Below are 14,237 nucleotides of genomic sequence, written 5' to 3'. Positions count from 1 at the left end.
CATAATATGACAAGAAATTTGTAATACTAAAGTAAACAGCTCCAGATCGCCAGATCACAAATGCAACAACACGTCCCCATAGCCAAAAAGCCCAGAGTTACCAAGCTACCAAACTGAAGCTTTAAGTCTGCGCCGGCGTCGCTGCCTCTGTAACTTTGTGTGTGCGAGCATGTGTATGTGTGTCTGAGTGTGAGTGTGTCTTCAAGTGTATTATAAAAGCAACTCACGCTCACTGCCAACAAGCCATAGTACAAAGTCTTCTTGCAGCGTGCAGAGCTCGTGTGTCAAAGAAATTCAAAGAAAACAAAAAAAAGCAATATGTTCAAATTCGTGTTGATTGCCAGCCTGCTGGTCAGCGTTGCATTAGCCGCACCCGTGAGTGAAAAATATAAAAATAAATATATATATATTACATATATATGAACAAGAAGAAGAATATGTTAACACTCAGATCTGCAAAGGTTTTATTGTGTCCTGTTCGAGGTCAAGCTTAAGTTAAGAGCGCACACACTTGGGCCGCTTGGTGCTGCGATCAGTTTCGCATTTCTCAAAGCTGCCGCACTTGACATTTCCACAATAGCTGCCCGAGCTGCCAGCTGCAGAAAAAAAAGAAAAACACTTTCAAGTTCAGTTCACCCAGAGTAGAGTATTTTAGATGAACTCACAGTTCTTGCTGCCAAAGGGCGACTTATCGGCACCTGAGTTGCCCAGCACATTGGAGGCCGCACAGCTGCGTCCGTTGCACAAATTTGGACAACACTTGCCGCCAATGGCGCTGCACTCGCTGTCATGCAGACACTTGGGCGTGCAGTTTGTCACCTTGGTCGATGAGGGACAGTCTGCAAATCGAACAAAATATATTATAGAAGTGGTCAATGACCACTTGGCCATGACTTACCGCCGGCAGCCAGTGTTAAAGCCACGCAGGCGCCAATTACCAAAAGCATCAGCAAAAAACTCGACTTCACTGCAGGCGAGTGAAAGAGCGAAAGGAAAAGAAAAAGAGAGCGTTACTAATTGCAAATCCCCGCGGATTATAACTGCACTTCGATATATTGTTTACCCATTTTCTTCGTAGTTTCTATAGCACGTCCGATTCGTTGCCTTAGTCAACCTCAACTGGCGCCGGCTGAGCTTTATATTTGTGCCCAGGGCTGGCTGCGATCCCCGCCTACTATTCGAACCAGTTTCAGGTTGTCGTCATGTTTGTTTGTATTTTTCGTTTTTCATTTGTCGTCGTTCTTCGTTTTGTTTTTTTCTTTGTCGCGTGATTAAACAAAAAGAATAACACACTGCCAAGCGACACTTATCAATTTGACTTTTGTATTTACATATTGCCAGATACTCGTCGATCCAACTAGAGAGACTGTGGCGAGAGCGCTACAATAGATCATTAAACTAGCATTGTAGTTTGATTCTAGAAAAAATCGTTAGGTAACAAAAGAATTATCAATTAACTGCAGTTCGTAGAAAACGAAGCGAAACATTGTCAATTGATAATTAACAAATTGATCAGATCAAAATATCCTACACCTAAAAAAGTAAATTATTTAGTATATCAGTATTACTGTTTCTAAATGAAATACATTTCAAAAAAGATAACAACTTTTGAATATTTTGTGATTTCTATTTTTATTAATTAAATAAAATAAATAAGAATTGAAAGAAGAAGATGTTAAAAATCATACTATTATATATACTATATATTTATTATAATATATACATACATACTTTATTTATATTTTTGACATATTATATCCGTTTGTAGAAAATGAAGTTTTTGTATTTTTACAATATTAATTATCAATCAGATGTAATATTTTCCTATTTTCCAATTTTCTGCGGCATTTATAAAGAAAACTTCATACAATAACTACCCTATTTCCCGACAAAAACTGAATTCACTCATTTATATCGCACATTCGCAGTGCAATAATACGTGCAAATTGTAATTAAATATAATTTCAGGCGTTAAAATTCACATTTAATGAATTCCACACTTTAGTTTGTAGGTGATAAGTGTTATAGGAAGACGTTCCACATCACAAATCATGCACATAAATTTAAGATTTATGAAATAATTCCATCGTGTAACTGCCGAATTGCGGAAATCGTGAAGTTCATGCCATAAACGCATAATTAAGAATGAACCTGCTTCCAAATGAGTTAATTATTATTATTTTATGCAAAAAACAGCAACTGGATGATCTTTATAGAGCATGTAGCTCATCTGGTTGATGTTATAGACCGATCTAGAGTCGAAAAGCTTCGACATATCTTTCAATTAGTGTTTCCGTTCATGCATTCAAGCGCTCTGCCCCGCAATGACACAAGACAAATTGATAATAAAAAAACTACAACAGCAACAAAAAATACTTCAGGCAAAATAACGTGAAAAAATGCAAAACAACAAAAATCAACGAACTCGTTTTTGCAACCTCAGTTCGAGAGACCCTCAATGGGAGGTCTACTGACATTACTGACTCACTAGTGAGAGAAGCTTCTCTCTCTCTCTCCCTCTCCCTCTCCCTCTGTGTGTGTTTATAGCATTTACTATGTAACAAATTGTCAGAGATTGACAGCTGTCGGTGTTACTTCTAAGAAAGCAATTCATCAGAACCGTAAAGACTTCATTACAACAGTATTTTATTTTTTCAGGGTAGTTCCCTAAACTCTATTACAGTCAATTAACTGATCGTTATTTGTATTTCTCATTTAGCTGAATGACGACATCGATCAGGAGGAGAAACTGAGGCTGGAGAAAGAACAGAATGAGAGTGCACAATACCAATTCGGTAGCCAGGTTCGCGATGGCATCAACGATGGTGAGATCCAGCGTGAGGAGACACGCGACGGCTCTAAAGTCAGTGGCTTCTATTCCTACTACGATGGCTTCGTCAAGCGCAAGGTTCACTACGAAGCCGATGAGAACGGTTACCGTGTGGTGAAGGAGGACATGGAGGTGGTTGGCGATGGACCCGTCTTCAATCCCCAGGGTCAGGCTGATGTGGAGGGATCACTGATCGGCAAATACTCTATCAAACTCGATCAATCGGATGATAAGCACTACAAGGATATACGTTCCTAAGCTGTCTGCTGTCGGGCTGCCGAAAGGTTTCTAACATTTAGAAATGAACTGAATACAACTTAAAATACTCGTTATTACAGGAACACATCTAATCTTAACTATTTTGTTATTGTATTACAAAGACAAGCTAAATCAGAAATTTATAAAGAACTTAAACAACAAACAAAACCAAATTTAATGTTTTTATTTTCCTACCAGAAAGTGTGGTATTTAAAAAAAAGGAAATTTTCTTCTTAATGAAATATCTAAGAAGCATTTTTATCTTCTAGATAATGCCTATATTTTGGACAGTTAAATTTAAAGTGTAAGTTAGTCACAAATTAAATAATACCCCAAAAATGCTAAAATTATTCCTTAATCAAATACTGTTTTCTGAAATCAAAGTATGTTTAGATAACAAATGACAATTCAATGCTTGAAAATTATGTGAGATATTTTGAAATCCCAAAAACTCTAAAATCTTTGTTACCCATAGGGACACTCATAAAGGCCGCTAAACATTACATTCCGAAGGATTTACTAGTAAATAAAAGTTTTAATTCTAACATCTATTACAGATTGCAACTAATATCAATATAAGATTCTATCTTCTTGACTTTGGTCTAAGCTCTAAAGAATAATCTTCTCTAATTCTGGTTAACATATTATCTGTGAAATTTCTTTTTTCCCATTTGTCTCTCTTGGAAGTATCATTATTTTTCTTGTTTCATTTCTAAAAGTATGAAGTTTCAAAAAAAAAATATTAAGAAGTATACTATAATACTATATTATAATATTTCACAAATATATATTAGATTTTCAGCCAAAGCAACTAATTCCCGAGGTAAACTAAGTCCCTTACATAACTATTTCTATTTTCGCAAAAAAATTTACAGGATAATTACGCTTGTGATTCGATTTTTTTTCGATTTGTGGGGCAAAAATATGAGTGATAAAAATTTTAAACAATCTTGATCTTTATCCAAACATAATAATTGCTGTCGGAAATTATATTTCTATCTCTTACAGACTCTGAGATCTGGGTGTTCATACGGACAGACAGACGTACAGTGTTATATTATCTCGTTTGTTGACCCTGAGTTGCCTCCTTCTGCCTGTTACATGCATTTCCTGCAGGCACAAAGTTTTAATTCCCGTCTACTTTATGGGTAGCAGACACGAGATACTATTATAAGTTTGCAGAAATCACTCAATAGCACCATATTTAAATATAGTGACATCTAGAAAATCACAACATTGAAAATAATCATCTTGTCATCTTACAGATACATTTTTAATATAAAGCATAGTTTGTTAAACAACTTCATTTGCATTCGTAAAGCATAAACATACACACATATAATATATCGCAGAGTTAATACATAATACATATAGCACATAAGTGATAGGTTGTGTCTTCAGTTTACAGAACATCTTCCTGGACACACTCCATGGAATTGTTGGCGGACTGCGTGATGATCAGCGCCTTCTCGGAGTCGGTCAGATTGATGAACTTGTGCTTGGTCTTGAGCTCCTGCTGAATGGAGGACAGCAAATCGGGTGAACCCCGACCGGGTTTCATGATCAGACTATCGCGATCCCGATGGCCAGACTGTTGAGTTGCCTCTGCGCACCCAGCCACATCCAAGGTGGGCTCCACAATCGTCTCCATCTGCACCGATTGCCGCTTACGACGCACTCGCTTCGAGCCACGGGTGATGAGCACCACTGCCGGGGACTCGTATGGCAGCGCCTGGATGACAGTCTGCAGCAATTTGGGCGGAGTTTCAGGTGTCTTCGGGTTGCCAATGACCACATCAGCCTGCAGCGCACTGCGAGCACGTTCTCGCTCCTCCTCGCGCTCTCGGGCCGCATTCTTGCGCATCAATTGTCGCGCTCGCTTCTTGAGTATCGCCTGGGCATTCGGGTAGTAGGCGATGACCTCATTCAGATCCGACTTCGAGAGCACAAACAGATTGGAGTAGCCCTTGGAGCGTACATCTGCCGTGCGTCGATCGGCGCCATTGATGCCCAGCAAACTGATCTCACCGAACACGGATCCCTCGGTGAGCGTGGCGAGCACAACATCGCTGCCCGGTCCGCCCATCACTTGCACCTGGCCCAGCTTCACAATGTACATCTCCCGACCCACTTCGCCCTTGCGACACACAAAGTCGCCGGGCAGAAAAGTCACCGCACGCAGCTTCAGCACCAGATCTCGGAGCAAAGCCTCCTCACAGTCGGCAAAGAGCTGCACTTTGGACAGTGTTTGAATGTGCACCGAGATGGCAATGTCTGTCTTCAGATTGATGGGCAGAGCATCGAGTATATTGGACTCATCTAAAAAAAGTGACAAGAGTAACAACCATTTAAGCGCACAGAAAAAAGTACTTGAAATAATAAAATATTTAAGTTAAATGTAGAGGATTATAATGATAAATGCCGAAAATACTAGAAATGCCACAAAACTCTTGAAACAATTGAGTATTCCTATCACTAATAATAATAAAATAGCATAAGTAAGAAAGCTACAGTCGAGTGTGCTCTTCTGTGATATACCCGTTACCCATTTTGAATAAAATGAAAGTTTTTCTCATTATCCAAATATACTACTTGGTATATTTGGTATATATTTACATTCAAAATATACCATAGATGGCACAATATATCAGATTGTCAGCCAAAACAACTAAGATCCCTAGTAAGTGGGCTGTTTTTGCCCATACAAAAGTATTTATTTAATAACTTCGACAATTTTTTCTGATCGCAGCCAAATTTTCAGGAATCACAATTTTTATAGTTATTATTGTATATACCTAAATTAAAGATACGCTAGTTATTGGATTTTTATTGATTTGCGGGGGGCGGAAGTGGGCGTGGCAAAAAATTTTAAAGATAACAAATGCTGTCAAAAAAAATTATATCTCTATCTCTTATAGTCTCTGAGATCCAGTGTTTCATGCGGACAGACGGACAGGCACACAGACAGACAGACGGAAGGACGGACATCGCTAGATCGTCTTGGCTGTTGACGCCGATCAAGAATATATATACTTTATAGGGACGGAGATGCCTCCTTCTACCTTTTACATACATTTCCTGTCGGCACAAAGTTATAATACACTTCTACCCTATGGGTAGCGAGTATAAAAAAGTACTTGAAATAATGAAATATTGATTTCATTTAAATGTATAGGATTATAATAATAAATACTGAAAATATTATACTAGAAATGCCACAAAACTCTTGAAGCGATTGAGTGTGTGTTCACATTATATAATATAACAAGTAACTGAATAAATCATTTTATACGGCAATAAAACTGATGCTGCAGTCCAGAGTACTATATGGTATATTTTGAATAAAATTATCGATACACGATGTACAAAATATAACCTTTGGTATACCTAAGTAGTTTTCGGTATATTAATTTGGTATATTTTAAGAATAATACCGCCCTGTTCTACTTTAATTGAACATAAGTAGGGAATATCTTACAGCACTCAACTATATAGTTTACGAACTTGTCTTTTATGTAAAGAGATCTTTGTGTCAACTCACCCAAAGTGCGCTGTTGCTCCCAAGTGAACTGGAACCACATCTTCACACGCGACTGCACTTCTTGCGACAGATTCAAGCGCCTCATGTACTCCAGAGTCTCGTCCTCCAGCTGGCGATACTCGTGTCGATTGCGTGTCGCCGTCGAAATGATGTCTCGAATCTGACCAATTAGCAGGGCGAAGACAAAGACGCCCATCAACCAGGCGACAGTCATGAATACATATTCGCCCTGCCTCTCCGGCTTCGGATTCTTGCCAATCGAGGTAGCTGTCTTAGTGGCAAAGGCAAAGCATCTCACATATGGATGGCCTCGGCCACTAAAGACCCAACGATTCTGACCCAAGCCCTGATAATCACTGTACGCGTAATACAAGGCGGCAGTTATGTGAATCATGTACAGCATGTAGGTCAGAGTCTTGGCCACTCGCACCTGTAAAATAGCGAAGAATTAACTATATTAATGAAAACTTTCATTTGGGGTCAGACTTACAAAGTGTGGCGACGAGATGACACGATCCAGCAGACGAAAGACCTCCCAGAAGCTCTGAATCTTGAAGAAGCGCGGGAAACGCAGCCAAACAGCGCCGGTGCCATATTTCAGATAGAAGAGCTCCAAGGGCAGCAAGGCCAAGATGTCCAGCTGTCAAGGAAGAGTCAAGTGTTAAGTGTTCTTTCTGACAGAAATCATTGTATCACAACCCTTAATATTGCATGTATAAAGAAAAGGAGTGAGTGTGCTCGACTGTGCGATACTCGCTACCAATTTAAGTCATAAAATGTATTGTATTAATATATCGAAAATACTAAAAAAAAAATATACCGGATATATACTCTTACATTAAAAATATACCATAGAATACTAAATATACCAGATTGTCAACCAAAACAACTGCTGTTTTTTATCATATTGTATAAACTGAATTTTTGAATGACTTCTACAAATTTTATCACATTCATAGTTTTAGGAATCATATTAGTTATTATTATAAGCACCAAAAATTATAAGCACGAAACTAGCTTTAAGATTACGTTTTTCTTTTTAGCGGTTTCCTTATTTTTTTGATGACCAAGTGAGCCTCTAAATAAATAAGAAAGTGCTGTCCGGAACAAAAAGAATATTCTAGCTCTATCTCCAAGATCTAGGTGTTCACACCTGTTCAGAGATGCCTCCTTCTTCTCACGTTAAACTGCAGCTTCCTCATGTAGTTCTTGCGCGTCAGATTCTATCTGACAGAAATCATTTTATCCTAACCTTTAATGCTACAGCTGAGTGTGCTCGACTGTGCAATGCTCGCTACCAATTTTAGTCTTAAAATGTTCCGAATTAATAAACCGAAAATACTAAAAAAAAATATACTGGGTATATACTATTACATTAAAAATATGCCATAATACAAAATATACCAGATTGTCAACCGAAGCAACTGCCGTTTTTTTATCATATCAAATGCATTTTTGAATGACTTATACAATTTCTATAGTTTCAGGAATTATAATACTTGTGATATTATTATAAGCACCAAAAATAGCGAATCTACCTTTAAGATTACGTATGTTTTTTTTTTGTTGGTTTCCCCATATTTCCCGTTTTGCTGTCCGGAACAAAAAGAATATTCTAGCTCTATCTCTAAGATCTAGGTGTTCATAGAATTTGTTTTATGGGATCGGAGATAACTCCTTCTTCTCACCTTGAACTGCAGCTTCCTCATGTAGTTCTTACGCGTCAAATTCTTGTTCTTCACCCAAAATCCCTCGAAGAGATACATGATCCGGTGCTTGAAGAAAACCACGTCCAGCAGATAAATGATATCGGCACAAAAGTCACACGCGAGCCAAATATTGGTGTTCTCCTTGGTCTGAAAGGGAAACGAGGCACGCAGAGGAATGACCCAAGCATTGTAGAGGAACGACAAGGACACCACACAGAGCCACGAGATGTAGATCTTGCCCTGCGGATCGAGAGTGCGTTCATCGTTGTTAGCTCCACACAAACTCGAGCACAGCCAAACATTGGAGCGCGGAGTGTCCGCCTCAAAGAGTCGTCCACGATGCGGCGACTGCCCGGCGGGCACCAGACGCACCTTGTGCCCCGGCGACGGATGCAGACTCTTGGTGCTGGCGTGGAGGGTGGCCTGATTCCCGGTTGGCGGTGTCGGAGAACTGGCATTGCTCGACGACGGCGTCGGGGGCAGCTCGATGCGTGACTTCACCTTGTTGGCACGTGCCGTGAAACGACGCACCAGATGCCGCACTTGATCCCGCAAGAACTGCTGCCCCTGCGAGTCCAAGCTGCCCGCACTGCTCGGACGCTGTTGCTCCGCCGAACTGACCACGGCATCCGCCTCGACGACTGCAACGATTTCGCTGTCGTTCAACGAGGAGGAGCGCGTGCTGCGCATGTTTCGATCGTTGTTCTGCAACTCGGGCGATTCGTTGTAACAGATCTGCACATCCTGCTCGTCCTCATCCTCCAGCATGGCCTGCGAGTGCTCATCACACTGATCCGGCTGCGTTGGCTCCAGAATCACCTGCCCCGTGGCGCTGCGCAACTCTGCCGCCCGCTGCGCAGCAATGGGATCCTCTGGCTCGGGCACAGCACCCGGCAGAGGGGTCATCTCAATGTAATGCTGCGGTTGCAGCACTCGCCGCACACTGTCCGGGCTGACCAGCGGCTTCTCGTGCTTCAGTATGTGCTTGACCAGCGCATGGGTGCTCTCGATGTTGCTGCCCTGCCCGGAGCGCTCTGCATCGAGGCAGCCAATGCGCCCGTTCCGGAAGTACAGACGCGAGTGATAGAAACGCGGACTGTTCGGACGCTGGCGACGATGAGCAGGCGCCTTGTACGCGTTTATCTTGTACGTGATCTTGTGCTTGGCCGGACTCGGTGTCTTGTTCTCCTTGTCGCGCTGCTGCTTCCGCTGCTGATTATCAGCCTGACGCTCTTGCTCCTTTTCACGCTGCAGCAGCTGCTCGGTGGCGCTGACAAACTGCTCGATCTCCTTGATGTCCTTCGATATCTCCTCGAGACTGCGTCGCACGTGCGCCTCCTTCTCGCCCGGCGTCGAGTAGCGACGCTGTGGCTCCGGCCGCGTATTGATCACATTCCGCATGAACGCGTGCCGCTCCAGAGTCTCACAGAAACGCGGCGAAGGCGGTCGCTTCGCCACCTGCACCTGCCTCGGTGTCGTCGCCATGCGTTTGAGTTGAGCGTGTGCTGCCTGGATTCGCGTAGTCTGGTCGTATGCGTAGTTCTCCAGTATGTTGGGAGATGACCTCAACAGCGTCGCAGTTGCCTCGGCGTCGTCGTCGTAGTCGGTGTCGTCGCTGCGCTGGTTCAGCTGTGAATGGCGAATGTGGACAGAAATGTAGTCGTCGGACAACTGTCAGGCAAGGCAAACAGCCATCGCATTGAAATCGCTCGGCACGCAACTGCAATAAACACAGCAAACAAACAACAACTGTGCCTTGCATGCTAATTGCCTCGGGACGCCCGCACAATCACTTTCAATCGATTTAATCGCGCAGCGCCCCCCAAGCAGCCCCTAGCCCCTCCCCCATAGTGGAGCTCATCTATCAGTCATCAGACAAGCTGCCATCGTCAGGTGGAGCGCGTGCCGCGCTTTTCGGACTCCCAGAAGGACATTCAACCGGACCAACCTCCTCTATTAACAAGACTGCTCGGCGGTGAAGGTTGTGAACTCTGGAGACTCACAATTGGAATGATAAATGGTGGCAGAGCGTGAGTTCAATATAATTCGAAAATAGCATCAATGATTCAATTAATCAACTTGAAATACTACTGTGAAATATGCAAAAAAATGTCAAAGATAATCGCAACTTGTAATGAAATCGAATGATCTACTCAACTTGCATTGTAAGTGAATGAACTTGATTTGAATTTATGCAATCGTCGATTGATCTAATGATAGCGATTTAAATATTCATTTAAATCAGAAATTTTATATTGAATATTTTACGCCAAAGTATTACAGGCTTGGATAAAAATTATTACAAAATCGTAAACAGAAACGTAATTGAATCAAATTGAAACTTCGATTGATCTAACTACACAAATGTTAATATTAATTTCAATGAGAAATTTGATATGTTTATACATTGGTTTACAGGCTTTTAAAGAATGTATTACATAACGATGAACGAAAACGTAATTCAATGAAATCAATTGAGATTTATGCAAATCTAATAATAGAGATATTATTTAAGTGAGATTTTAAAGCATTCTTTAAGTTTTTTTTAATATATACCAACAGCTTCTTACAAATTAATAATTAAATGTAATTGAATTGAATGTGATTTGAATTTCTGCAAATCATAATTAATACAATGTTCGCCATATAATTGAAATGCATTATTAATACTCTTTCTTGATAGGGTATCTTTATCTGTAGAAAGCTCTTAGAAAAACTAATTTTGTAATATCTAAAAAAATTGGTGTTCAATATTTCCTGAAAATCCCTATGAGAATTTTATACAGCTATCGAATTGTATGACTCTGAATTTAATACATATATATATGTTATCCTTGAACCTTTGGATACTTTTAAAGCACTGATCTTATGATATTTTTATACCCGCTACCCATAGGGTAGAAGGGTATTATAACTTTGTGCCGACAGGAAATGTAAGTAACAGGTATAAGGAGGCATCTCCGACTATATATATTCTTGATCAGCGTCAACAGCCGAGACGATCTAGCCATGTCCGTCTGTGTGTCTGTCCGTCCGTCCGTATGAAACACTGGATCTCAGAGACTATAAGAGATAGAGCTATAATTTTTTTTCGATAGCATTTGTTATGCTTGCACGCAGATCAAGTTTGTTTCAAATTTTTGCCACGCCCACTTCCGCCCCGCAAATTAAAAAAACCTAATAGCAAGCGTAATTTTAAAGCTAGAGTTGCGAATTTTGGTATATATAATAATGTGGAAGTTATTAAAGAAATACTTTGTATGGGCAAGAACGCCTACTTACTAGGGATCTTAGTTGCTTTGGCTGACAATCTGGTATATTATGCAGTCTATGGTATATTTTGAATGCGGTACTATATCGATATACCAAATATACCATGTGGTATATTTTTAGTATTTGGCAGTATATTCGGTATATTTTGAGAATAATACCGCAAAATATATTACTTTTATTCAAAATCGGTAGCGGGTATCTCACAGTCGAGCACACTCGACTGTAGCTTTCTTATCTCAATAATAGTTTTAACTCCAATAATTTATGTTTAAATTGTCACTATCTAAAACTCTCCGTTAGGCTTAGTAACTTCGACATGCCGAAGCTTGTTGTTCCATGAAACTTAGCAATATCTTTATTTTTTTTTTTCATTTACCTTGCGAAAGCGACGCATGCTGGCCATGTTGTTGTTTTGGTTTTTTTTTTGTTGCTGTCCTTTTAAGTTGTGCTTTCTGTTGTTGTTGTTTACTTCCGTGAGAGTTCACTGCCAGTTCAAAGTTCAGGGTCATGCGGCTCACTTTGCCGTTTTTGCTGCCGTTCGTCTGCAAGAAATGTAATATTGTTGCGTGGCACACGCGGCGTATGATTAATGCACAATGATATTGCGACGTGCTTAATCTGTCTTATCTGCTTGCTGTCTACCCTTTCTATGCTTTGCCATATGCTAAATATTATTATTGATTTTTCACCGAGGTGCACTTTGTCCTCGTATGAAATTCCTTAGATGTTCAACAGGTGTTTGTAGTTGATAAAAACTACAAAAATACGCACAAATCCTCGACTCTCAATGAGATGTAGTTTAATTGTGTGTGAGTAAGGCGAATCCAGACACTTTTCTATTTTGGCTGTAGTTGCATTTTCCACTTGCACTTCAGCAATTACGCAGAACTCAGGAGAAGACACAAAGTCTGGCACTCACCTCCTCTCTAGCTGACAGACAATGAACCAACTGAGCAATGATAAGCGCTTCAACGGCGCTGCCTTTGGCAGCAGCTGACTTTAATTCGCAGTGGCCACGAAGGATCGCGCAGGCGCCAGAACCGTGGTTCAAAATGTATTGCAAACTTATCGAAAATATTATTGAGGAAATTTACGTCTTCGTTACAATTCTAGTTCAAATGGGAATTATTAAATTATTATCGATTTGTTAAAGCATGTTTCTAAATGTAATTGATAATTCAATAATACTTTAGTATACCCTTAAAGCTTAGTATTTTTAGTGGCAGCTTAAATAACAGAAACTCTCACTGTAAAACTGTGAAAGCTTGCACTAGCTGTGAAAGCCAAAAAGCTTTTCTTATAGAGCTTTGCTCAGCTTTCAACACGAAATATACGAAATTAAAATTTCCCTTAAACTCACAACTTAGAACATAAAAAAAGCAAGTAAAAAGGTTGCAGTCGAGTGTGCTCAACTGTGAGATACCCGCTATCCATTTTGAATATAGCCAAAACAGTGTGGTATAATTCTAAAAATATACCAAATAATATACCTAAATTATACCGGAGACCATATTTGGTATATTTATATAGTTCTACGTTCAAAATGTACTATGGAGTGCAAAATATACCAAATTGTTAGCTAAGTCAACAAAGTCCCGCGGTAGACGTAATTTGCCATACAAAAGTATTTTTTCAACAAGTAAGAAAGATGCAGTGAAGTGTGCTCGACTGTGAGATACGCGCTACACATTTTGAATAAAAACTAATTATTGCGATATTAATTTTAAAATATACCAAAATAATACCACAAAAAATATTGAAAATATGTCAAAAGGTATATTTGGGATATTGATATGGAACTGCATTAAAAATATACCATACACTGCAAAATATACCAAATTGTCAGCCAAAGCAACTAAGACCTCTAGTAAGCAGGCGTTTTTGCCAATACAAAAGTATTTCTTTAACAACTTCAATAATTTTTATCTGATTACAAACAAATTTTCAGGAATCACAGAGACTATAATTATTATTGTAATGTGACCCACCCGCTACCCATTTTGAATAAAAGCAATACAGCGCGGCATTATTCTTAAAATATACCAAAATATTATGCCGCATTATTATTAAAATATTCCAAATATTTGGTATATTGATATATTACTATTTTCAAAATATACTATGGAGTGCAAAATATACCAGATTGTCAGCCAAAGAAACGTATTTCTTAAATAACTTCATCAATTCTTATCTGCTCGCATCTAAATTTTCTGGAATCATAAATACTACAATTATTATTGTCTGTACGCGAATCTAAAACTTTATTGTTATTTAATATTTATGGATCTCCGTGGACACTTCCGTCCAAAATTTGAAACAAACTTGATCTGCGTGCAAACATAACAAATGCTGTCGAATACAAAATGTAGCTCTACCTCGTAAACTCTCTGAGATCTAGATGTTCATACAGACAGACGGACAGACGGACATGGCAAGATCGTCTCGGCTGTTGAAGCAGATCAAGAATATATATACTTTATGGCAGATGCCTCCTTCTAGCTATTGGAAATATTTCTACTTTATGGATAGATAAATAAATGACTGCAACAAGTTATACAAATGTATATTATATATGTAAAAATTGTTTTACATTTTCTCAAAGTCGAATAAAAATTGAATTGAAAAA

At 39.5% G+C, this 14,237-nt stretch overlaps 3 protein-coding genes across 3 annotated transcripts; 1 reads left to right on the top strand and 2 right to left on the bottom strand.

Moving 5' to 3' along the window:
* Positions 1-232: 232 nt before the first annotated feature.
* Positions 233-3,264, top strand: LOC133843357 (uncharacterized). The gene is made up of 2 exons (XM_062276864.1): positions 233-375; positions 2,720-3,264. Exons 1-2 carry the CDS (start codon positions 319-321, stop codon positions 3,086-3,088), a joined length of 426 nt encoding a protein of 141 aa, XP_062132848.1. The 5' UTR covers positions 233-318; the 3' UTR covers positions 3,089-3,264.
* On the bottom strand, positions 437-1,211 carry LOC133843358 (waprin-like protein). The gene is made up of 4 exons (XM_062276865.1): positions 1,064-1,211; positions 899-967; positions 666-839; positions 437-596 (listed from the first exon to the last, which is right to left on the bottom strand). Exons 1-4 carry the CDS (start codon positions 1,065-1,067, stop codon positions 496-498), a joined length of 348 nt encoding a protein of 115 aa, XP_062132849.1. The 5' UTR covers positions 1,068-1,211; the 3' UTR covers positions 437-495.
* A 1,074-nt stretch (positions 3,265-4,338) lies between the features above and the next one.
* LOC133842858 (cyclic nucleotide-gated cation channel beta-1) lies at positions 4,339-12,529 on the bottom strand. Its single transcript, XM_062276134.1, has 5 exons — positions 11,988-12,529; positions 8,318-9,967; positions 7,120-7,269; positions 6,630-7,059; positions 4,339-5,407 (listed from the first exon to the last, which is right to left on the bottom strand). The coding sequence occupies exons 1-5, from the start codon at positions 12,012-12,014 to the stop codon at positions 4,491-4,493; spliced, it is 3,174 nt and encodes a 1,057-aa protein (XP_062132118.1). The 5' UTR covers positions 12,015-12,529; the 3' UTR covers positions 4,339-4,490.
* Between the last annotated feature and the right edge of the window lie 1,708 nt (positions 12,530-14,237).

This window comes from Drosophila sulfurigaster, chromosome 3, assembly GCF_023558435.1.
Source record: "Drosophila sulfurigaster albostrigata strain 15112-1811.04 chromosome 3, ASM2355843v2, whole genome shotgun sequence".
Lineage (NCBI taxonomy): Eukaryota > Metazoa > Arthropoda > Insecta > Diptera > Drosophilidae > Drosophila > Drosophila sulfurigaster.
The sequence above is the reverse complement of the archived record's forward strand: the minus strand, read 5'-3'. Positions and strand labels throughout refer to the sequence as shown.

Bases quoted from the DNA above. Each gene is read 5' to 3' on its own strand.
- LOC133843357 (XM_062276864.1), top strand. From the start codon at position 319: ATGTTCAAATTCGTGTTGATTGCCAGCCTGCTGGTCAGCGTTGCATTA. The intron at 376-2,719 runs GTGAGTGAAAAA...TTTCTCATTTAG, and splicing joins GCGTTGCATTAGCCGCACCC to CTGAATGACGACATCGATCA.
- LOC133843358 (XM_062276865.1), bottom strand. The intron at 840-898 runs GTAAGTCATGGC...TTCGATTTGCAG, and splicing joins TTTAACACTGGCTGCCGGCG to ACTGTCCCTCATCGACCAAG. The intron at 597-665 runs GTGAGTTCATCT...TTTTTTCTGCAG, and splicing joins GCCCTTTGGCAGCAAGAACT to CTGGCAGCTCGGGCAGCTAT.
- LOC133842858 (XM_062276134.1), bottom strand. From the start codon at position 12,014: ATGGCCAGCATGCGTCGCTTTCGCAAG. The intron at 9,968-11,987 runs GTAAATGAAAAA...CGCCATTCACAG, and splicing joins GCATGCGTCGCTTTCGCAAG to CTGAACCAGCGCAGCGACGA. The intron at 7,270-8,317 runs GTGAGAAGAAGG...CTTCCTTGACAG, and splicing joins TGAGGAAGCTGCAGTTCAAG to CTGGACATCTTGGCCTTGCT.